We start from the raw sequence: 24,859 nt of genomic DNA on the forward strand, positions 1-24,859 counted from the left end.
CACGAAGTGGATGAATTCATTTTAAATTTTTAATAAACAATAAGTGTGGTATACTACGACCTCCTCAATCGACCGACGCAAACAGACACAAACGGCACGAAAACCCTGACTTTGCACAGGGATATTTAATTCCGATATGTTGTTATTTCAAACTTAGTGAAATAAAGAAATATTATAATTCAGCATCGCACAGCGCACTGAGCGATCTGATCCTGACTTATTTGTAAAGTATTCCTTTAATGTTTCCAAAACTATATAACGTAACTTGAACTAGTTGTTATTAAGAAAATGCTTAAAATATACAACTACTATATATATATGGAAAAGGATTAAGACTATGTGACAAACAACCTTGTATGTGACGCCTTTTCGCGTCATTATATTGGTATATTTTGCAGGTATGAAACCCGCGATTGTAAGCTGAGCAGCGACCAGAGCAGTAACTGCGCTAACAAATGTGCGAGGCATCCCGGTACGGTGTTTCTAGATGCCTTTAGATGCAAGACTTTTCTAAATTAGTGTAAAATATTTATAAGAATCGTAAAAACAAACTTATATCGTATGAACCGAATGCATTAGATGAATATACTTTATATATCTAATTGCAAGATATAGTAACTTCAAAGTAAGTGCAACATGCGTGTTGGAGTAGAACATTTTTAATTAAAAGAGCGTTAAGATAGCTGTGGGTGGGACACGTGGTGTCAATGCAGGAAGTAATCGGACGGGTGACTCCTCTTTTTATTCTATCAGAACACTTCTAACGTCGCCTACTATGTATGTCGACACTTTATAGAACACTACAGTATCGATATACGTTTTGGTAATATCTGATAATTAATTATAAATAATATATACGTACATATAACAAAACAACGTTAAAAAAATTTATCCAGTCAGAACGTTTTGATCGTGTTCAACCACAAAATAGATTCAATAATATTGACTATATTACAAACATCTTTCAGTTCTTTATTAAAAGTGTTCATAAAATCAAACATATGGCTCTAGCACATATGGGTTTTGCGAATCCTATTTTGGACATGTGATTGAGGTCATTTAGCTTATACAATAAACATAGTACATACTATTGTTTTATCATAATACTTCACCGATACGCTTTTATTGTTACTTGCTATAGATTATTTTTAATTTCGATATTAATATATTATTCTATTAAAATATGTATATTTTATTGTTTGGAATTTCTAGCATTTTATTTCACTTATAAAGGTTTTATATCAGATATTTTATACATTGTACGATTACATCTAAAAAATAAGATGCAATTTACTCTTCTTATATTCGTATGATCTGAACTTCATGGTATCAAATAACCATACCATGCTCGCTTTTGCGTCAAGCAATTATTATGAACATCACATGGGTTAGCTCTACCCTAAATACTAGTATGAGTTTATTGTAAACAGCTGGCCAACCAACAAAACTATTGATTAATTAAAATACGATAAATGAAGGTAGGTGAGCTGTCCAATTTATATCGACGATACATATAACACACGAAAGATAATAGTAAAAATAAAACGAGAAATGGCTAAGCATTTCATACTTTTTGTTGTTAATGTCATTTTACAATTCGATTAGAAAATATTGGTTTGAAAATTAATACGTAAAACTGATTATATTATATTCATTTGTACCCTAACGTAACGTTACATTTGAATATTTTGTAAGCTTATTTATAACTTTTTCATTAATTTAAATATGTATTAGGTAAAAATATTTATTTATAACTCGGACTATACCAAGTTTATACTTTACATTTAGTTACATAAGGCAAGCAAGTTACGCTCTGAAACCATGAAATGCCTTCTCAGATTTCTTTAGCGATAATATCAGTCGGTATCTATAGGAGTAGTTGGTGTAGCTGTGCTAGAGGAAGACGGCAAGGATAGTCGCGTCGCGCTCGCTTCTAACCCTTCGGAGCCGCCGAGTAGACGGCACTAAGCAGCGCGCGCACTCTGTGCCCGGTCGATACTACACCAGACTCCCATGTTTTTTATGTCCTTTCATGTCACGGATTACCCAATAAAGAAGACTTCCAATTACAAAACGCAATTTACTGCATACATTTTATGACGTCCCTGGAAATTATCGTCATGGTTTATCCAGTCGATACGTAACACGTCTTAAATTTACAAGTTAAAATTTACAAGTTATACGGACAACACGCGTTGATGTTTCGATCTATCCTTAATGTTTGCTTACGATATTGAAACGATATTATATATTGAATTGAATTATATTAAATGCAGAAGTAGTATATATTTTATAGTTTACAAGAAACCGAGAGCAATGCAGGACTTTAAATTAATGGTATATATATAGTTAGAAAAGATCTCTTACTTGCAAATTGTGATGAGGTTGTGAGAGATGAAGCTGCTGCTGTTGAGACATGTGTAGATGTTCCATGGGTGGCTGTGTAGGTCGAGGCCGATATCCACCGTAGCCACGGTAACGCGCCCAGTCACCTCCTGCGGCCTGCTGATGTTGTTCCGCCATATGTTTCAGTGTCTGCGCTGCAGGAGACATTTCTCCTCCACCATACGGTCGGGGTGCAGGTTCGCCTTCCGGTGGTTCGTGACTACTGATTCCTCCTCCTCCATTAACTTTCCCACCATCAAGATCAAAGTCTTTCATGAGCTCGGGATACTCGGATATCTCAGTGATAAGGTACTCGAATGCGTCGTCCCCATCGTCCTCGCCGATGAGATCGGCGAGACCCGGGAAGGCAGAGGCGGCATCTCGCTCCAGAGCCGCCGCACACTCATCGAGACCGACGAATTCGTCGTCGGCCACCTCCGATTTGCATTCGGCTTTGCATTCCCGCTCACAATCTAAGGGGGACGGTACGCGCGGAGGTTGCTGAGGCGGCGGCGAGCCGGATGTTTTCACCGCGTTGGCGAGCGCTTTCACTGTCACGTTTGTAGAGATCTGTTGCGGTTGCGAATCCGCCGCGGAGGTAGTAAATTCGAGCTGTTGGACAATTTCAACTGAGAACTTAGTTAGTCCTTCACCAGCTCCGCTGCCGGTATTGTTGTTACCACCACATTGTAGTTTAGCTGGTGGCTCGTAATCACCACAACCAAACTTTTGTTGCTGCAACAAGTATTTCTTAATTAGATTAAAACAAAATTACAATTATATTAAATTAATATAATATGTTGTTAGTTGTTATTGTTTAGTGTTTAAGAGAATGCCCTATGAGAGTGAATTATTTTTAATTTCATTCAAATAAAAAAATAATTGAAATATTTTGCATTTATTAATTGTTAATTTTGTAGGCTTTAAATATATGCCCTTGAACAACTAGACTAAAATTAAAAAAGTAACATAAGTCGGTATCGATATTTAACACGTGAGTTACATATGTACGAATGCAAAGCAAGATCCGCGTAGACGGTTAATATCCGGCCAACAACGAGATTCAACATCATTTAGTAATACTATACCTACACCTATTATATTGTATGTTATACACGACTAATTAACATTCAGCACTCGACGACTTTTAAATGTGCGGTGAAAATGTTTAGGTAAATTAATAATATGATCATATCAAAATCATAGCACTTAAATGCTAAAACCCAGACCTTAAATATTTGTAAGATCACGTGTGCAAATAACTGCTAAAAGTGTATGAGATGTTTACTACAATCGGCCAGACGGCTATCGTTGATTTAATTTATATAGCATGGTTTTATTGAAAGTCAACCTAAAATACGTTGTACTGAGAAATACTTTAAAATAGAAAGTTTCTGCATATCTTCGTGATGTGATATTTAAAAAATAAAAAAATATTCAAATATCTTATTGTGACCCTTATGCAATAGCTTTTAATACGAATTTCGTCTTAAGAAACAGAACTACTCGTACAGTGTCGAGTAAACTTGCAAATTGCAATCACAATAGTGTTTATTGCGACAGTTCTAACCGATGGTCGGCTTGGGTTCATATTTTGGAATAATGCTTCTTTTAACAGGCCTCGCAATCGGCACCACAAGGATACTTTTACGATTTTATCCAATAACACAAAACATCAACAGTTTTATGAAAAGCGATCCTTTTGCTCGACTTTATGGTAATATACAATCCAAGATCAAAATCACAACTTTATTAATTCAAGTAGACTTTTACAAGTATTTTAAATTATCGAGTACTTATATTATCTTAAAATATATACATTTTGAAATATGTAAGTTAATGGTCCCAATTAAAAATGTTTTAAAGTCATTCATATTGATAATACTGTGTAAATAGAGTAACAAATCAAGCTAAAGTTGGAGTAAGTTTTTCATACTATTATATACATAAATAGTTATTGCGTCTTTTCTGTAAGGGATAAACATATAGTTTTAGAAGAGAAGAGATTCTTAACAAAATATATAACATATAAATAGTATTTTTCAGTAAATAAAACTACTATTTACGTGTTATTGTTGCTCGAAAGTACAGGTCTAATTCGGAGATATTAAAAGATATTTGAATAATTGCAAGCACTGATAAAGGCCAGACACGCTCGCATAACATTTATTGAATCAAAATCAAAATATTATATTCATTCAGGGTTTCATATTAATTATACACATGCGTAGTCATGACAGGTAAACGTCGCGGGACGCTGACATTGTGTCTGAAGCAGGTGCTTACAAGACGTAACTGTTTCGGTAAATTCCTGCACAGAATAGCCAGGCAGGAGGTGTCACTCTCTTGCCAAGAGTATAGTGGCACCCTGATGGCACTAGCCTAGCGGCTATAATCAGTGGAAACATCTCACTGCCGAACGTGATAAAAGCCATGCTTGGTAGCGAGGGCCGCTGAGAAGAGATGATTTTTTCTTCCCGCCCTAAACGCTATCAATCCTGAGAAGCCATGAAGCGTCAATTTACTATGACCACTGTTTTTTTAGTAAATGTTTTGGCGCACTAGACGCTGGCAAGTCTCACATATAGGGAATAATTCTCGTAGGAGAAAAGTGTAAATGCGTTTTTCCATTGAAATAAAAAAGACGGTCGCTCTGGACAGTTAAGATTGTGACAGTTTTCACTAAATAAGCGCCAGAATGGCTTATATTCATCTAATTAGAAAGAAAAAATTTATAAAAAATATACTTCTTTCTATGTCAATTTTTAGTATATGGTACTAATACAATTAGAGTTAGGAATAAAAATAAACTTATTACGCATGCTCATCGACTAAATAGATTCTGCAATTATTTCATATACATATATAAATTCATTTATAGCCTATAACTAACTATATTTTGTTATAATATAAGGAATATTATAACAAAATATAGTTGGTTATATAATATTATTATAAACCCTTGGGAATGGAAAGGTCACTTCCACGTTTTTTCATATTATTATTTCATTTATATAATTTTTGAAAGAACGAAAAACAAAAAATCAGTACTCGAGTACATTTTTTTAATCACGATCCGATGTGAAAATTTTCGGAAGCATTTTCAAATAAAAAATTAACAACAGCAGAAAAAAAGCAAAAAAATCACAATATTTAGATAATTTGTTCTATAGTGCATCAAAAATTACAAACGTGCTTTATGTTAGAAACAATATAAAATAAACGATATTGAAATTTGAATGGTTGGAATAATTAGCAAAAATGTTACTGCAATTCACAATAACTACAACTGTTGATCACGCATTGTTGTGTCGCAGCCACGTGATGGTGATAACATTCAATCATTTGTGTTAATTGCGATCTAAGTATAGAGAGTAATCTTTTTAAACGTTAATTACGTTGCACGTGATTGAAAAATGACAGTACTAGTTATTTGTATATGAATTACGAATATATTTCCAAGCTAACATAACACGTGTAAGAAGATGAAAATTTTGTTAGAACGATACCTCAGGAAAGTGTGCAGGCGCGGAGGTCGTCGCAGTGAGCGGCGCGAGACAATACGAGGCGATGGTTGTGCAACGAAGCAGTTTACACAACCTCACTCCGCAGCCCTACCGATCTGCAGCTAGCAACGCTTAACAATAGCGAACCTAAATATTCGAATATTCGCTAAATTATAATAAGTAATATTACTCCTCTATTATAATATTTAATTAATTTGCAAGCACCTAAGCTTATTTAGAAACTGTTTTTAATAGCATACAAAAATGTACCTATTATTATTACACAAAACCTGTTTTTTTCACGAGCATATTTTATTTACGCGCTATGTCGCGTCGCGTGTTATATACAATCGTAGTCGCTAGTAACGACAAATACAAACACGTGCCATTCAAACATAAGGCATACTTTGCGACTTTTTCATATAATTATTTTATAAAGAACGAGAGAATCAATATCCAGTGGCAACTAGAAGTTATAAATTAATTTACTCGTTGCACCTTATAATACTTTTATTTTTGATCGACAATATTGTTATTAGTTATTTAATAATCGAAAGGTTATTTTATTTAAATTTCTAGTTTAATACTTGCAATACTGTTTTCTTTATAATTTGATGACAAACGGAATGAAGCACGGGATGCGATGGCAGGGGTCAAGTCAATTGACATCGGGTTACATCCGGGCGCGATTCGTCGCGTCCCTGCGCTAGCACGTGCTACTAAAACAATTATATCATACTCGTTTCACCATCAATACAACCTAGTTATATGACACATCAGGATAACTGGTTTTATAATATTCCGGCTACAGTCCACTACATTATTTTACCGGTAACGTATTATCGCCTATGACTTTTGAGATAGTACTACAAATATTACTATTTATAAATTCTTTTGTGTTTGTAAATGCAATAACAATTTAATTTTGGATGTTTTCGATAGAGTTATTTTACTTTCATTACAGGTTTAAACTGATGTTAATCTTGACAATAATGCTTATCCTATAATCAGATCGAAATAACTAAATTATCACAACAAAAAACATCCATTGTCTTGCTGTAATGCTGTTGTCAATTCGTCGTGTTCATTGATTTGATAATCCGCATATGATGTGTAGGTATCCGTTCCTTACTTTAAATAAATATTATAAGATTAATTAAGAAAAATAATTATTATTTTGTTAAGATTATATGTAAATATTTACTTATTATTTAATTACTAAACCAATTAAAGCACTAAACTAACGATATAAGACAAATTATATTTTAAGACTAGATAGTAATGAGCGACATTCATTTACCCACGGCGCCCTTTTTGAAATTAAACGTTTAGCTCAAACATTTGTTTTTATTTTGAATCATCAAGAATTGTTATGTTCATACAAATGATTCGCATTCGAATAGGCGCGAAACATCATTCGGTATTTAAAATTTCAAACCGTATATGCGATATTGTTAACATTTTAAAAATGACCCGTATGAATACGATAATTTGTTAAGGATCAATTTGTATACCACGCCTAAATACCTCGAGTATGAGTGTATAAATATTAGATTTTTTAAATTAAAATAACCAACATAGCAACTCATTCCGTTAAAAATCATTTCTCTCATTTGTTAGTCTTTTCCTACAAGGAAAATTACTTAATAAAGGTTTGAATAAGTACAAATCTCGCTTAGATTCTTATGTCACGCTTAAAAACGATACACTACAAACTATTAGAAACGTGCGACATGGAGTATCTCTGTTTACTGTTGGACACATAAATCAGAAGCTACGAGTTTCTATATAGGTAAAAATGGATATTAGTATATCTTATTAAAAGTTTACATAAAGATATTTATCTTTGACTAACTAATATACTAATGACACCGTTTACCCGATCACCGTGAAAATTAGCACATTTATACATTTTTTCATATAGATTTTGATGCTGTCCACTTTATTATAACTCGCCACGAGATGGCGTGCAGCACATAAATTTCACCACCACAATTGTACCACGACAATTGGTACATACATAGATATAATATATACAAGTGTTTATATAAATATATATAATTTGAACGAATACTACGACCATAATGGATGACATAATAAACATAGTTGTAAATGTAATAAATACATCAAATTACTTTCAAATTTATGTGCATACAAAATATTTACATATTAACATTTATTATTTTTATTTTTAAAGTTATCAATTATTATTATCCGATTAAGATTGTTACGTTAATTTTAATATCACTGATAATACGTGAGAAACGAGTACCGCGGCATCTGTCCTTCGTAATAACTTTTTATAGCTCGATCAAATATTTACAACAGTGATAAATAATTAATTCATCGTGCATTATAAAATTTGGCGTTGTATTGCAAAAGTGAACATGCACCGTGAAACCTACGTAATTGTAAAAGAACTTCAGCGGCAAGGTTATATGCAATCGATCAATCGTAGTACCTACAGTATGGCACGTAGCATTAGGGATTGGCAAGGTTGATGTAATACGGTGAAGGGAGTGTATCGATTCAACTGAACATGTTAGATCTCCGCTAACTAAAATTCGCTTTAAGTCAAAACCTGCACGAATTAAGACTTATATTATATATTGTAGTATCGCAAATACTTTTATATGTATGAAGTCGAAGGAAACATGAGGTCAAGTATCCAAGGTGACATTCAAACGAAACGCGCAACCAGTTATGTTACGTACGAGCTGTGTTCGCGACTACATTCGCGTCGAGTTTGCACTTTGATATAACATCCATTGCTGTATTCAACATCACAGAACCTCTTTGGAAATCCGAGATAATACGAATATTATCGCGAATTTCAATATTGATTGACATATTTGATATAACCATTTTTTTTTACTTTACAATTATTACTTATTACAACAACGTTGTCGAAGAGAACATCAGACCGAGCGCTTTCTAGCGAACGGCGGCAAACCTGTAACAGGTATGTATCACAATATTGTATAAGAACATTTGAAAACAAAAAAATTTTGCAAAAACCTCCGCGACAGCATACTGTTTAAAAAATAAAGAAAGAAAATTAGCACTAAAATCGAACTAGATTGTTTATAGCACTATTTTAGTACTTATAAAAACAATATGTATAGTAATTGAAGGTTTTCGATGTAATTGTAAATTGTCCTTTTAACATTGTAATTTAGACTAAATAAGTAACATTTGAGATCTAAATTAATTATTTTTACAAATAATATATTTGAATGTGATGGTGACTGGTTCACTCGGAAAGCGTTATAGTGATTCGAGAGCTCTGTAGAAATTTTACTATAAAAGTATACTTAGAAGATAAAAACCAAACATTATCAATTTATTAAACGATTAGTATCGAACCCAAGATTGTTATTCTGTAAGAACTCATTTTATTACTCACCCCTGCAATGTCTATATTGACTATATCGACGTGCGTCTATATCCGTCCAGAAACTATAACCTATCGTATTGTGTATAAAATAAGGGCATGTGATATAATAAATACGTAAATTCATTTGTAAAAGAATTGTTAGTATAAAGTAATGTAAGATAGCTCACACAGCTCACATGCACGCTGCTGTGCAGATTGCTGCTAATGGCAGGCAGGTCGGGCTTGCGGTCAGTCTTCTTCGCCTGTCGCTTGGCCTTGCCCTCGAGAAAACGCTTTTGAAGCGCGCTCGTCTCAAGATTCTGCTGTTCGCAGGCTCCACTGAATGACTGGTCGAATCTCGGCACGCATTCCGACTGACGTCTTCTATATGTTTCAATTCTTCGCCTGGGAAACAAAAAAATTATTGAATTAATTGTTTTCTTTTATTACCTACCTTATATTCATTAATATTTATCATTTCTTTATTATTCCTTATCATTGTTCGGAAGGTCATTGAATACACACAACGGCTTATCGATATTTTTTAATATTTTTGCATAAACAAATTAATCTTATTTCCGGTACAAATTGTTTAATTACAATCTATTTATTTGATTTGCTTTATTTTGAGTTAAATAACTTAAATAGTAAGTTTCACAGTTTTAGTAGTTTTAAAAATAAAATAATATTTGAAAATCCCTTGTATTTGGAGAAATTATTGTATAGGATCTTAAAATAATCAGAAGGTTATTCCTCTTGATTATTAGGAATTTAGGAACTCTTATAAATCGTAATATTTTTTTGCGGAACAACTAAGAAAATCCATATAAATTTGATAATGTTATGTATCTACGCAAGAACATAAAAGATTTTCCCAGAAATTGTGACGTGGTGTTAACACACCAGGAACAAGTATAAACTTACTACTATTACCCGACTACACAGTGTTAAGTCTTTTATGGGACAATGTATACGCTTTTACAACAGGATCGCAGAAAACGTTCAAAAATATTCAATTGTGAAATTTAAAAGAATCGTTAAGGAACGCTTGTGTGCTAAAGGATATTACACAACCAATGACTTAGATTATTGCACACCTTGGGATACTTATTCTGTTATGTAAAATCCACGCGTTATATTTGTTTTAATAAAAAATATTTTACTTCAAAAAGTCAAAGTCAAAAATCTTTTTATATATTAATATATTAATTCGTCAATAATAAATACCATGAGAGTGTGAGTATGTATGCACTGTATTTAATATCTTCTGCGCAGTCTCAGTGAGTATGGCCGCCGTAGCCGAAATGGGGTAATAACGGGCGACAGAATCGCTCGCTGGACACGGGGATACTATTAATTGCGTCATATCTGAACACGTAAGCTAAATTTAATGTGAAATTACAGAAAAAAAAGTTTATCCCTAAAAAGTCGGATTTTTGCAGATAATAGATATTGTTTTGGTTTAAGATAATTCATAGTGACATGTTGGAATATTAAAAGCTGTATAGTTCTTCGTCAGGTGAAGATGAGGCACATGAAGGTGCCAAATGTGCTAAGCGATGTCGATGTTCAGTCAGCCGCAACTCCCGAGCGCGGTCACCTTGAGCAAATGTTAATGCGGACACTCGAACAAAAAAAATAATCACTACATTATTCGTCAGCAGTGTTACCAAACAGTAAAATTCAAGGCTTCTGACCTTTCTTACCTTCGTATTTTTCACAAATCAACTTTTTTTTATATAATGTACAAAACATATATTTTCAATTAGCTACCCTTAACATTAAAATGTTTTTAAATTGATAAAAGTGTGCTGGTTTCATTTTGTAAAATGTTTTTTTTTATGTTACACGTGTTTGCCATTATTAAGTATGCGAAAGCGTCTCAAATCCCAATGTTTATAGTGATAATTTATTTATCGAAAATAAAAATCAATAGATACTAAAACTCACACAAAAATTACGTTACGATGATATACAGATTAAGTTACCGTAACAGCATAAGAACGGAAGAAATTGATGACTAACATATCAAAAAGTTCTAAAAAAGTATTTCATCTTTAAGAAACAATATGAAATAATTATATAAATACACAAATTAAACTAATTTAGATGCCTAATGAATAAATTAAATGACAATACAGCTTTCTAACACGTATAGACATATTAATAAATTAAAAAAAATATATATTAACAGAAGTCAGACTTTCCAAATTCAAGATTATTGCAAATGATTAAATGCGAAATAAGCGCACCAATAAAGAGTAGAACAGCAGTTCGAGACACTTACTAAACCTGCATCAAATCTTTTATAAGATATGCATCTTTCATTATACGTTATTAATCGAACGAAATATTTACAGTACATTCTACTATCTCATGTTATTTCGAAATTATCTATTGTGATAGATATATATGTGTTGTATGTGTTATAATTCACACAGGAAATTCGTATTTAAATGTAAAAAATCATAACAATACCTAACTGATAAAAATAATTATATATACAGGTAAAATATATTTATTAAATCGATTATTGAATTTATTACTTTCGCTCTCTCGTAACAATAATAACTAGTCATTCACCGCATCGCGTATGAGTTAGGTAATCTTTTCGATTTGTAGACATTACATAACAAGTCAGTATCGGTGTAACGTCACTCGACGTTTCAAAGCCGATATCAGCGCGCATAGCTACGAGGTATTGGGCTGTATAAATTATTAAATGCGATAAGAACCTTGTTTAATTACTAGAATACCGTGACGCGTTACTGGTGGCAGTGATGCGCGCGCGTCGTTGTTTATATTGCGACTTGCTCGGACGCTTTCGATGCTGAGTGCGACAAAGTTGTTGTAACTAGTACCCCACCTCACTGTATTATCCAGGGAATGGCAATAGATGACGTTACTAACCACTACCAGTTTAGCTCAATGCTACTTTCACTTAGATACTTTTAACGTAAAACCGTTATTATATTATAATATATAGATAGTTTTAGGTAAACGAGGAACAAATTTCAGATTCAATTTGAGTTTCTAACTGTTGTTGAATACTAATCATAGTAAGCCGGCTGATGTTGACATCGATAGTTGATCTTATATGGCTAATAAGCAAACCGACCGTCAGCTGACGAAGTAGCGGTGGATTTAGCTGTGGGAGGTTGCTAAAGTTGTAAAAAAAAACTGACGCTTGGTTTTTCGCAGGTGCGTCAGCTAACGCTTGGTTCGCTTATTCGTCATTCGAGATCTATTGATAATAATGGCAATCGATCGGCATAAAATCAGTACCTAAAATGCAACGTTAACTCCCGGACCATACGTCTGCAATCAATATCGTATCAAGACTTAATCTCGCCTGCGTTGTTATACGTCATTGTACTTAATGTGTTCTTCTATAAATGATAAAACAGTATCTTGGACTGCAAATACGATCGATGTGTTGGATAACAGTCAAAATAAGAATTATCCATTTGAGTATTAAGATAATTTTGGTCTCATCACGGTGAAGTGAAATATTAAACAATTATAATCGGTAACAAGTTAAGTTTCAAGATTTAATACAAACTAGATTAACGCTCCGGTACCTCTGTCGGTCAAAAACCTGTCACATTCAGGTTTTATGATAAGATATATTTTATCATTCGTCGGTCAACAACTAATACGTTAAACATTTTTAAAATTAATATCTTAGTGTGGAAACTTATTTTTCATATTGTTAAATTAATATATTAAATCGTAAGCTGCGATTTTATATAAAATTAACAACATAATATTTTATAGAGCAGTTAAGAACAAAACTTTGGTTTATAGTCGTTTAAGAGTTTTTCAAACTGTTTTAAAGACATTATGATTTATTTAATAATTCATAAAATGGTAGTTAATTATTGTGTTATAATCAAAAGTCGCTGTGGTGTTTATTATAATGCTGTTTACTTGTTTATTGCTTTCGTTTGTTTCAAGTTTAATTAAAGGACGTTTCAGATGCATACATCGGTACGAGGGGCCCGGCACGTGTGTTCGGGCGTACCGCACACTACCCAGTCGCACATAAACTCGTAGGTGTTTTTGTTTAGTTCATTGACCAGTACGACTGTCGCGCAACGCAAACAACGCCTCCGATAAGTCCCGATTGTGTGTCACGCTATGTCACCGACACCGTAACGTTGTGTTCCCTCAGGTCTCGTCTTTCTTTTTCTGCATTTTATATTCTGTTATTAATCCCAATCAATTACACTAGATAAGGTACGAAGACAACAACTATTACTTCCTACGATACATTTATTAATAATAAGGATGACATCATTGTCTGAATAATTTTATTTCATTTTAGTCACTTTTCGTATACAAATTCGAGTGAAATCGCTGGCTTGCGATGATGAATGAATTATTATTAAAGTGGCTATCGCTCAATATATTTATTTAGAATACGTATTATATACCAATACGCGATTTTTTAACAACTTACTTTATTTAATCGAATCATTGAAAAATTTATAGTAGATCTGATTTCATCGTTGTTTCGCATTGTAAGTACAACTTTCTCTGCGATACGGACGCGATACACATACTGTAACCTCCAAAGTCTGCTCCTTTCATATTAATACTCGACAGAGAATACAAAATATCGATATTAATCGAATTTAAAATATTATCAAAGATATTTTTCCACTTTTCACGGTATAAGTTAAACAACCATCTATAAAATATGTAGTATAAAACCATGTCGCTGTCTGACACTGTCTGTTTCTCTGCTTATTTCTTTTAAACCACGCAACGGATTTTGATACGGTTTTCACTAATATAGAGTGTGATAAACGAAGAACGTTTGTTTATGTGAATGGCTGATTAATGACGGTGTTTTGTGTAAAAAAACCGTTTTCATACGCTTACTTAGCTAACGATGGCTAAGCCTTAGCAGATACCTCCAAGCGATACACAATAATAAACAATATATCACCGATTCCAAATTGCGTGCAACTAAAATCTTTCGTTGCGAAACGGGCGAATAGCATTATAACAATAAAATTTTGACATTAGCAGTTAAAATTACCCAAAGAATCTATAAGCCGTGGTAAAATTTTAATCTATGTTTCATAATAAAATTGCGACGCAAACTAATTTTGGTATTTTTCATACTTCACATTTATTTACATAAACTAACAATTAAACTTTATAAAATAAATATATCTAATTAATATCTTCTTGTTAAGCCGCACTTTTCCTTTTGCTTTATTAATAAATTGCACCCGTGCGAAGCCGGGGCAAGCTATAAAGCTTATACAAAGAGTGATAATTTTTCAATGATGTCAATGATGGTAACATAGGCCTTTCTAATATTATATTATTAATATTTTATTATTATATATATTTTTCAGTCTTCGACGAGTCTCATCAGAATGTTTGTCAATTTAAACCAGCTTGACAATACTGGTTTCCCTCGAGGCAGCTGATCTCGAGCTGATGATTTAGAACCGAGATGGCCCAGTGGTAAGAACTCGTGAATCTTAACCGATGATCGTGGGTTCAAACCCAGGCAAGCACCACTGAATTTCATGTGCTTAATTTGTGATTATAATTCATCTCGTGCTTTACGGTGAAGGAAAACATCGTGAGGAAACCTGCATGTGTCTAATTCCACGGAAATTGTGCCACATGTGTATTCCACCAACCCGCATTGGAGCAGCGTGGTGGAATAAGCTCCAAACCTTCTCCTCAAAAAAAAAAAAAGGAGAGGAGGCCTTTAGCCCAGCAGTGGGACATTCACAGGCTGTTACGGAATATATATTTAAACTAAAATTAAGTCTTACATAACAACGCTGACCTTAATTTGGAACCGTAACATTTTTCGTTATTTCTCAGTAATATAGATTAACATTATTTCTATTATTTTTACAGTTTCAAAATAGTTGTTGTCAAATCAACATAACTAAAAAATGATATCTAGATCAACTTTAGTGATAAGTTAGTATTATTATACTTAACCAGTTACGGTAACGTTATATCGCTCATGTGTACATAATACAATTACATAAAATTGCCTACACTACATGTCCTGACTGTCAAGCTACAGGTTTCAGTTTTTAGGTGTATAGTGGACACCCAAAAAACTAAAACGTTGGCATCGCATTCATATTTCGACATTACAGTAACAGCCTGTTGAGAGGAGAAGGTTTAAAGCTTATTCCACCACGCTGCTTCAATGCGGGTTGGTACGTAGGTTTTCGACACTGTTAACCACTTAATAATAAATATTTTTAAACGACAAACTCTTTCCTTACCATAAACAGGACGTGAAAGTTAACTTAAAGTTAAGATTGATAGAAATTTTAATTTAGAGTATTTCCATATTTTCTTCCATTTCGTCCTTGTTAACCTTAATTTGAAAAATATATATTATATATAAAATTTTACCCGAAAAAGACTACAATGATAGTTTCTATATAAGAACCGATATTATTTTTAATATCATAAACATTCGTTGTTTCGGTTTATTTACGCTATAGCAGCTCTAACCGTGTTATCATCCTCGTTAATCCCTTTAAAGTTTAATTTTTACGTTTGAGTTTAAATTAAATTAAAGTGACTAAGGCCGGAGAATATGGTGGATGAACAAGTATATCGAAGCCAGCATTACGAATTGCGTTAAGCGCAACTTTCAAACGATAAGCAGAAGAGTTGTGAAGAAAAAAGTCTGTCCTTTTGTTATGTAGTCAATAAAAATAATTTCTTCACTATCCTAGATCACTAAGGTCATAACTTTTCCAATGGTGGAATAAAATCGAAAGATAACCATGGTGGAGAGGATGGGCGTTTCTAAGACATGCTTTGTATCTTCAATTTCGGTATCAAAATGGTGGATCCACGTTTCTGGTGACGTCCATAGCACGACGGTTTCAACCGCGTTAAATTTGAATAACATAAGCCTGTATCATCAGACCCTGTTTCGTATAATTATGACGACCTCTTGATAGATTTTAGGCCACGGCGGCCTTTCTAAACGGAGACTAGCGAAATGTACACGAGATTGTTTCCTCAAACAAAGAGGCACTAAATTCACTCACTCACATGACCCGGTGGGACGGCAATCCGACACGATCGGAGAGTTCCGGCGCAGCACCAATTGGTTAACATGCTTACCAAGGCATTGGGATTGTAAGCATTTCCAACTTCCAAACCCCATGCTGTTACTGAGATTTTTTTTTACAAAAAATCCCAATAACATTATTTACCCGACTCGGAATTTGCAGAGTACTTATATACTATATATTTTTATTAATAAAAAAATATTGGTATTTGACACAGAAGTAAAAGTTTTTTTTTTTTTAATATTTTGCCTGACTGATATTGACAAACTATAACTTTCTTATATTATTAAGAACACAAAAGTTTGTGTACTAGGTTATTTGTTACTCATTCACGCTTGAAGGAGTGATCGGATTCAAATAAGATTTCGAATGGAAGTCGTCGTAGATTATAAAATACAATATTTATTTATTTATAATTTAAAAATATATTATATTGTAATGAATGCTTAACAAAGTAAATGATTAAGAGACAGTAAACTAAAATTAATTAACGTGTTAATGACGCAAAAGGATGTTCGAATAGTAACGACGATAGGTAACTTATCATGATAAATTAAAAGTAAAATACACATTAAGCATATCAATGAAATATAATGTCTAACATTTTATACCTAGATAGTTTATCTTGGAATGCAGGTTTGCCGAGAAATAAATATAGTCGAGTGTATGCATGCAGTGACCGTTTTATACCGTTAGATTTAGCACGGGCGTAACATTGTACCTAGAACAACTCAAATTATGTAGGTACGTATCTTATAAACATAATAAAGATCATCATTTAAATATTATCTCGCAATAAGCGGCAACTATAAACAAAACAATCAAACAGGATTAGGATTTGGTTTATTTAGGGAATACAGTAGCAAAACAATTAAGCCAATAAAAATAATTTTAAAATTTTATTATCAAGTTAACCTGGTTAGATTCCTGAACTCTCGCATGGTAACAATTATAAGAGTACTAATTTTTTTTTTTTTAATAATCTAAATTATTATTACAAACAATACTATGGTAATACTATTTATATTTCCATTTCGCTTTTTTTAACAAGTATCTCATTATCCAAAACTCTACATATTTGTTTCATAATAGTGTTTCCCAACTGGTGGTCTGCAAATCATGGTGATTGGCTATATTTTTTGTAGTCAATTAATTTTGTGGTCTGTTTTCTTTATTATAATAACATTTGTTTGCAACGTTAAAGTGCAATACTAATTTTTTGCTAAGAAAATCGAGCACTTTCTTACCATATAACAGTAAGTTACATTCAGCAATACAGTTTGCCATATTATATTGGTGTTTTGTTATAAGTACTTGATACAGAGTATTAAATATTATATAATTTTGTCTTAATCAGTATCCAATATTTTACTTATATTTTATCGGCAACAAATCTCATAGACTAGAGTACGATATATTATAGGGCAAATGAATAAGCCCAAACACAGATATACTCTTATTTTCTTTCTAACTTAGTAGTGATAGTTACTGTAGCTTGCTTGAAATATCTTGCCAAAAAATTCAGTATATTTTTTTTGGTCCCGAGTTCAAGATATGAATACAAATTAGGTATTGCTGATGTTTATACAGCAGTGTTTTTCAATTTTCTTAAATATGCGACCTCTTTACACATTAAAAGACCCCTCCTAAAGTGTACTAAAATGAAATCAATGATTTTATAGATTAAAAATCAAGTTTAGGGTAACCACATTTTAACAAATTATTAAAAAATAAACAGGCACAGCATTCCCACTGAAATTGTTATTTATTAGAGGGACCTAGAAACACTTGCTTTTCTTTTATCTGCAAACCCTCAAGTAATGTTTTGCGATCAACAAGTTGAAAACACAGACATTTGGGATGTATTTAACTACCTTTTGTTTCTGTTTTTTATTTAAATATTCCTTATTTCTGTATTTTTTTTTATTTGTATATTTTGTTACCTCTTTTTGTAATTGAGTTAGGGAATGGTGTGTTCTCTTAGGTAAACATAGTGTAATTGGTTGTGCATATTTGTTTTAAGATAATGTAAAGTGTGTTTTAAATGTGTGTTATGTGCAACTGTTGGAGATCCAAATAAATAATAAATGTATAAGCTATTTAAGCAATTTAGTATGACTTTGTCATTGCTCAAAAGGTAGATCATTGCTATGTTTGTTTTTATTTTGTTTGCAAATCTCAATTCACGCTTAAGCCAAATATTTTAACAGAACAAACAAATTTCCCTGAAGTTCTGAGAGTTTAAGCCTTGTTTACGTCTTTAGCCTTACAGATAAAGTAGTCTGAGCATAAGAGAAGACCTAGGATTCACTAAAAAGGTTGAATACTTCTATTGAAAAAACTGTTGTCTAAATATTTTATTTTACTTATTTAAAAATATAAGTATAGAATTTTACTCATATTATATATATATATATATATATATATATATATATATATATAATATATATAATATATATAATATTTTGCTTATAGTTAAAATTATGTTATCATCAATCAAATCATTATTTTGTTATGAAGATATACATCTGAGATCAAAATACATACAAGAATTGCTATTTTTATATTATAAGATCAAGCAATTTATATTTATTATAACTTAAATTTATAACTTTTATTTCAGTGAGCTTTAATTAGTAAATCTAAAATCCAATATAGCCTATTTAGTTTCATCCCCTATCAACTATTTGTTTAGTAAAAATTTAAATCAAAAGAAAATCAATTAAGCAACTATGAATAAAAGAATATACACACGTCTAGTAGGATATGTATATAGGTATAGGCAAATACTTAGTGAATATACCATAAATAATAAATATTTGCAGTCATTAACGCTAAATTCTTGTAAGAATACTTTTAACATAAGCCTAATAAATACAAGTAATGAAATAATATTCCGATTGTTTGTATCCATCAGCTACACAATGTAACAAGTAGCTGTTCATATCAAATAGCTTAGCAGAATTTTTGATAAATGTATTCAAAATATGTTTATGTATGTAGCACTCACCTTAATCGGTCAACAACAGCTTGACGTTTTGGTGGAAGGATCATTTCTTCCATTGGCTGCAGCATATTAGGTGGATGCTGGGCGGGCGAGGCGCCGGGCAGCAAGCCGCCCGCGCCACCGCCTCCCACCAGATGCTCCACGGTGGTGACTGCTTGGCACTTTACCTTTGCCCTCTCATTCTCTATTTCTTCTCAAAACCGGAATACACTAAGTACTACAACGTAGTTGCGATAACACTATTAAAAAATAGCAATTCGTCCTGAATACACTAAGTACATTTTTCATATTGACACTTGAGTCTGAAGCACTTAATTATATCAATTTATTTTATACACGCCAAAGACTAGAGCATTATTTTTAAAACATCTAACAAAGTCGTAGATTGGTAGTAATAGTCATAAAATAAATGTAGAATAAAACAAGTTATGAAGTCAGGGCCCAATCATCCACATAAAAATATTTTGTTTCATAACACTGACTAAAAGGGTATAAAATTGGTAATAAAGAAGAGATACGGATTTTTTATTTGATAATAGTTTGGATAATACTGGTTTATTTTAAAAACATTTCAAAAGTTCTCTTTTGTAATCTAACTACGAACACACAATACCAGTAAGTTCTCAAACATCAACTGACTGACGGCGACGCTTGCTCTACTAGTAAGTTGCTTGCTTGTTATTTTTTTTATAGACGCCATATCTGAATACCAACATTTTTAGATTAAATATAATTTATTTAATTTATAATAAGAAAATTCCATTCATATCTTAAATAGAAAAAATATTTATCAAGATTCATATAGATCCATAATAACTTCGGATAAGGGATAGAAAGTAACCCATCAATAAAAAAATATTATATTGTATTATTTTACTACAATGTATTATTACATTAAATTAGGAAGAATAATATAAATGCACTTTATATTTCTTCTAAAAAAGTTTTACGCTTACGAAATCGAAGTTATTAAAAATATCTAAACATAAATAAGCATAATATTGTCTATATATCAGGCTCATTATTATTTGGACTAAAATGTCATTAAAGCCTTAAATAAATGCTGGTAAAATAGAATAATTCTTAAAAAAAAGACATTTCTTTATATAAGAAGTGTCTCATTTCGGTACTACTCCCTTAGTCGCTTTGGCCTTTTTTTAGTACAAAAACATTAGTATTTTTTTAATTGAAATATTAATTAAACAAGATGACTGATGCTTTTTTAGAACTCAAACATAAAGAAAGTAGGTTTAAACCAAACAAACGAAATGAGTACATACCCTTAATCCCTAATATATATGTCAAGAAAACTGACGATGTGTGTAGCAACACTATTTCCAATAAAAATTAAAGAAAAATCTCTATATGTCAATGAATTGTCAAATTTACAACCTAGAAATGAAAGATATTTGTTAAACCATTTTCAGACTCTTGATCTTGATATTTCTTATTTTGTTCTTGGTTAACTTTAGTGCCTTTCTAGCGAAACTAGTGAAAAACAAAAAATAATACAATTCAAATTTAGTTTGCTATAATGTCAGCTCTCCGTGCTAGACTAAGTTCCACAGTATTCGTTAGAAGGTTGCTTTATCAAACAAAAAATAATTCAAAGACAATCGTATACGCTAAACCTATAAATCACAATGGTTTGTTGCTTTAATATAGATATTGATAGAATTATGGCAATGAGTTATATGTATCTCAATCACAACTGAATAATTCTAAATTACAGGCAAGTTTGTGTTTGTTTCAAACTACAGTACTGTGTCGGATCATCAGCCGGCCGACACAGTAAAAGGCAATGCAGAAAGAAAAGAGTTCCAGGCTGAAACCAGAATGCTTTTAGATATTGTAGCTCGTTCCCTTTATTCAGATAAAGAAGTAAGTAGAATTAAAACATAAAAACATTCTATAAACCCTATTTATTAATTTAACATGAAATATGTTTATTCTAGGTATTCATTAGAGAGTTAATTTCCAATGCCAGTGATGCCTTGGAAAAATTTCGCTACTTAAGTGTTAGCTCAACACCAGAATCACCAAAATTGGAACACATTGATAGGCCCTTAAATATCCAGCTAACAACAGATAAACAGAACAGAACACTGACATTTCAGGTAAACACTATTAAATAATAAAATAATAGTATAATTATTTAATTTGATAAAATAGAATAATGGATAATTTGTCATTCACTTCTAATAGGATTCTGGTATAGGTATGACTAAAGAAGAAATGATACAAAATTTAGGAACAATAGCTCGATCAGGTTCAAAGTCATTCATAGAAGAAATTAAAAAACAAGGGGCCGAAGAAGCCAGTTCTATAATTGGACAATTTGGTGTAGGATTCTACTCGGCATTTATGGTTGCTGAAAAAATTGAAGTCTTTACAAGAAGTAGTATTGAGGGCTCCCATGGATACAAATGGAGCTCTGATGGGTTAGTGAGCCTTCACAGATGAAAAAACACCTTCTTTTAAAATTGTATTCAGAAATAAATGATCTTATAATTCTGTTCAAGGTCTGGTTCATATGAAATTCAAGAAGTTGATGGAGTTCCAATTGGTACTAAAATAATTGTGTACTTGAAGACTGATTGTAGGGAATTTGCAGATGATACTACTGTCAAGAGTATGTGTTCAAGCTCAACCTATTGCATCAATTAGTTTTTGTAATATAATAATAAGACTTGTTTAATACTTTACAGATATAATAATGAAATATAGCAATTTTATTGGCAGTCCTATTCTTCTGAATAATGAACAAATAAATTCTATTAAGGTTTGTATCTTATATTATACATATTATAAGAAACAATCTAAAAAGTTTCATACTATGTGTATTTCTTACAGCCGCTTTGGTTGATGGAGCCCAAAGAAGTAACACAAGAGCAGCATATTGAGTTTTATAGGTTTATCAGCAATTCCTATGATAAACCACGTTTTACGCTCCATTATAAGACAGATGCCCCCTTGAGTATAAGATCTATATTGTATGTGCCAGAAGGCAAACCAGGACTGTTTGAATTGTCAAGAGATTCAGATGTTGGAGTCGCTCTGTACTCTAGGAAAATCTTGATTAAAAATAAGGCTGAAAATATCTTGCCTAAGTGGTTAAGATTTGTTAAAGGTAAGATGTGGTTTAAATCTGTGAATTTAAAAATAGGACTTTTTGATATTTTAATTATACAGTACTTTTACAATAGATGACTATAATTTCTACTAAAAAGTATGACATACTATACCAGTAGTATGTAGTTACCTTAATCAGCTAATTAAATCTTAATTAATCATGATGACATTTTATTACTAAGCATATATGTACGACATTCATTTTGAGACAGTTATTTTATTCCAGGTGTTGTTGACTCTGAGGATATTCCTCTCAATCTGAGTAGAGAATTGTTGCAAAACAGTGCATTAATTGCGTATGTATTTTTTATTCAAGAATTTTTATCTTTTTTTTAACTAATATATGTAGTGTATTTGCAAATAATGATAATTGTTATTATTTTTTAGGAAATTACGTCATGTATTAACAAATAGATTTCTGAAATTTATGGTTGAAACATCTAATAAAGACCCAGTCGGATATGACGCCTTTTATAAAGACTACTCTCTTTTCTTTAAAGAAGGAATTGTTACTGGTCAAAGTCCTTTAGAAAAGGTTGGTTATTCCTTTCAGTCTTTAGTTCTTTATGAATTAAATCAATTTTATTTTTAATGAAAACATGGTTACTAAGTATGATTGTATATGGTTTGTTAATACAGGAAGAAATAGCTAAATTACTTCGTTTTGAATCATCTAAATTGGAAAGTGGCTCTAAAACTTCTTTAGCTGATTACAATTCACGTCAAACTAATGATCAAAGAAATATATACTACTTAGCAGCTCCTAGGTGAGATATTTTTATTTTACCGAAAGATCCCTTGTTAAAGAAGTATGTTAAAGTAAATTAATCAATGACAACAATGATAAAAATAAAATATATTTAAAATTCGATAATTCCTTATTAACAATATGTAAATACTTTAACTTATTTAGAGGAAACAAATACTTAATACCCTTTACCTTATTTGAATTCGTCAATGTAAAGATATTTTATTTACTTTACATATTTACTATTATAAGTCAAAAACATAAAATACTTTTATTTATAAAGTTATAACAATTTTAGCCGTGAATTAGCACAATCATCGCCCTATTATGAATCCCTAAAGAAACGTGATGTCGAAGTTTTATTCTGTTATGAAATGTATGATGAACTAGTTTTATTGGAACTAAAGGAGTTTGGAGGAAGACCACTAATTTCAGTCGAAAATGACATGCAAAAGGATCCCACTGATACATCAGACAATATAATTGGTTGGTAACATTTCATTGCATTACAATTCATTTGTATTTTGTTAAAGTTATTTATCTTTTGACGTCTTTGCCTTTTATTTACAGGGAGTAATGATTTACAACAAGGTCAAGTCAATGAAATTATAACATTCCTTAAATCAAATTTATCTGGTAAGGTGTTCGATGTACGAACGACGCAAAAATTAGATTCACACCCGTGTGTTATCATTGTTCCCGAAATGGCGGCGGCGAGACACTTTATTCGAACACAGGCCCAGAACCTTAGCGAAGAAAATAGATTTGCGTTATTAAGGCCACAGCTAGAAATAAACGCAAAGTAAGTATCCAAGAAATAAGTTTTTATGTTAAATTATGAATACATTTTATCAAGTAGGATGAGTGCAGAGTGCGACTAGTAAAAAATAATCAAGGAACATATATTTTGTATAAGTTATTAGGACATTTGGCATTATTTCGTGCATCTTATTAATTTATTGACCAAATTGAACTTTATTCAACGGAGCGAAGTCCCATAATACTCGTCAAAGTTTTGTTTCCTTTCAGTAACCGAAAACATCATTTTTTTACTCAAAAATAATGACTAAACTGCAAACTAAATAAACATTTTCACAACACGTTTGAGAAAAAACGAATATCTAAATGTTTTTTCTTAGTGTTTTAAAAAACTTAACTAACGAAATTAGCTGATAATAAAAACTTTCAAAAATTATAAATAATAAGAATAAATATTAAATTATTTTGATATAAATTCTTTTTTTTCTTTATATAAAATATTTTGATAAGTATTCTTAAATTAATTTTTACTAGACTAGTCCTAGTGTATATATTCTTAATTTTTAAATGACCGAATTTATAACTATATTTTAGTAATATAAATATATGCATAATATTTTTAATTAATCATTTACATGTTACAGGCACCCCATAATCAAAAAACTACACAAGCTTATAAATAGCGACAAAGATCTAGCAAATATGGTAGCCCAGCAGCTGTTTTCTAATGCGATGGTGACAGCTGGTTTACTTATGGATGCTAGAAATTTAATTACAAACATTAATGATCTTTTAGTTAAAGCTTTAGAAAAACACTAAATTTAAAAATGTAATTATATTGTAATAAATTTATGCCATAACGTT

The 24,859-nt window shown here is 31.7% G+C and overlaps 2 protein-coding genes across 5 annotated transcripts in view; one reads left to right on the top strand and one right to left on the bottom strand.

Moving 5' to 3' along the window:
* LOC126781808 (neurogenic protein mastermind-like) overlaps positions 1–19,979 on the bottom strand; it is a 30,429-nt gene extending 10,450 nt beyond the window's left edge. For 3 of the 4 annotated variants that reach the window (XM_050506862.1, XM_050506861.1, XM_050506860.1), the window contains exons 1-3: positions 19,360–19,979; positions 9,456–9,672; positions 2,368–3,120 (exon numbers count right to left, since the gene is read on the bottom strand). In XM_050506862.1, coding sequence (XP_050362819.1) covers positions 2,368–3,120; positions 9,456–9,672; positions 19,360–19,424 — 1,035 coding nt within the window. In that variant the 5' untranslated portion in view covers positions 19,425–19,979. The remainder of the gene's footprint in view (positions 1–2,367; positions 3,121–9,455; positions 9,673–19,359) is intronic. The other variant, XM_050506863.1, reaches the window with a different exon arrangement.
* Positions 19,980–20,746: 767 nt separating this feature from the next.
* On the top strand, positions 20,747–24,859 carry LOC126781930 (heat shock protein 75 kDa, mitochondrial). Its single transcript, XM_050507051.1, has 13 exons — positions 20,747–21,002; positions 21,089–21,237; positions 21,312–21,473; positions 21,562–21,797; positions 21,879–21,988; positions 22,065–22,138; positions 22,210–22,486; positions 22,715–22,784; positions 22,876–23,023; positions 23,128–23,255; positions 23,535–23,722; positions 23,807–24,038; positions 24,640–24,859. Exons 1-13 carry the CDS (start codon positions 20,891–20,893, stop codon positions 24,812–24,814), a joined length of 2,061 nt encoding a protein of 686 aa, XP_050363008.1. The 5' UTR covers positions 20,747–20,890; the 3' UTR covers positions 24,815–24,859.

Source organism: Nymphalis io, chromosome 4, assembly GCF_905147045.1.
Source record: "Nymphalis io chromosome 4, ilAglIoxx1.1, whole genome shotgun sequence".
Lineage (NCBI taxonomy): Eukaryota > Metazoa > Arthropoda > Insecta > Lepidoptera > Nymphalidae > Nymphalis > Nymphalis io.

Excerpts from the sequence above, each read along its gene's own strand:
- LOC126781930 (XM_050507051.1), top strand. The coding sequence starts at position 20,891 with ATGTCAGCTCTCCGTGCTAGACTAAGTTCCACAGTATTCGTTAGAAGG. Across the intron at positions 22,785-22,875 it reads CAAAACAGTGCATTAATTGC|GAAATTACGTCATGTATTAA; the intron begins GTATGTATTTTT and ends ATTATTTTTTAG. Across the intron at positions 23,723-23,806 it reads TACATCAGACAATATAATTG|GGAGTAATGATTTACAACAA; the intron begins GTTGGTAACATT and ends TTTTATTTACAG.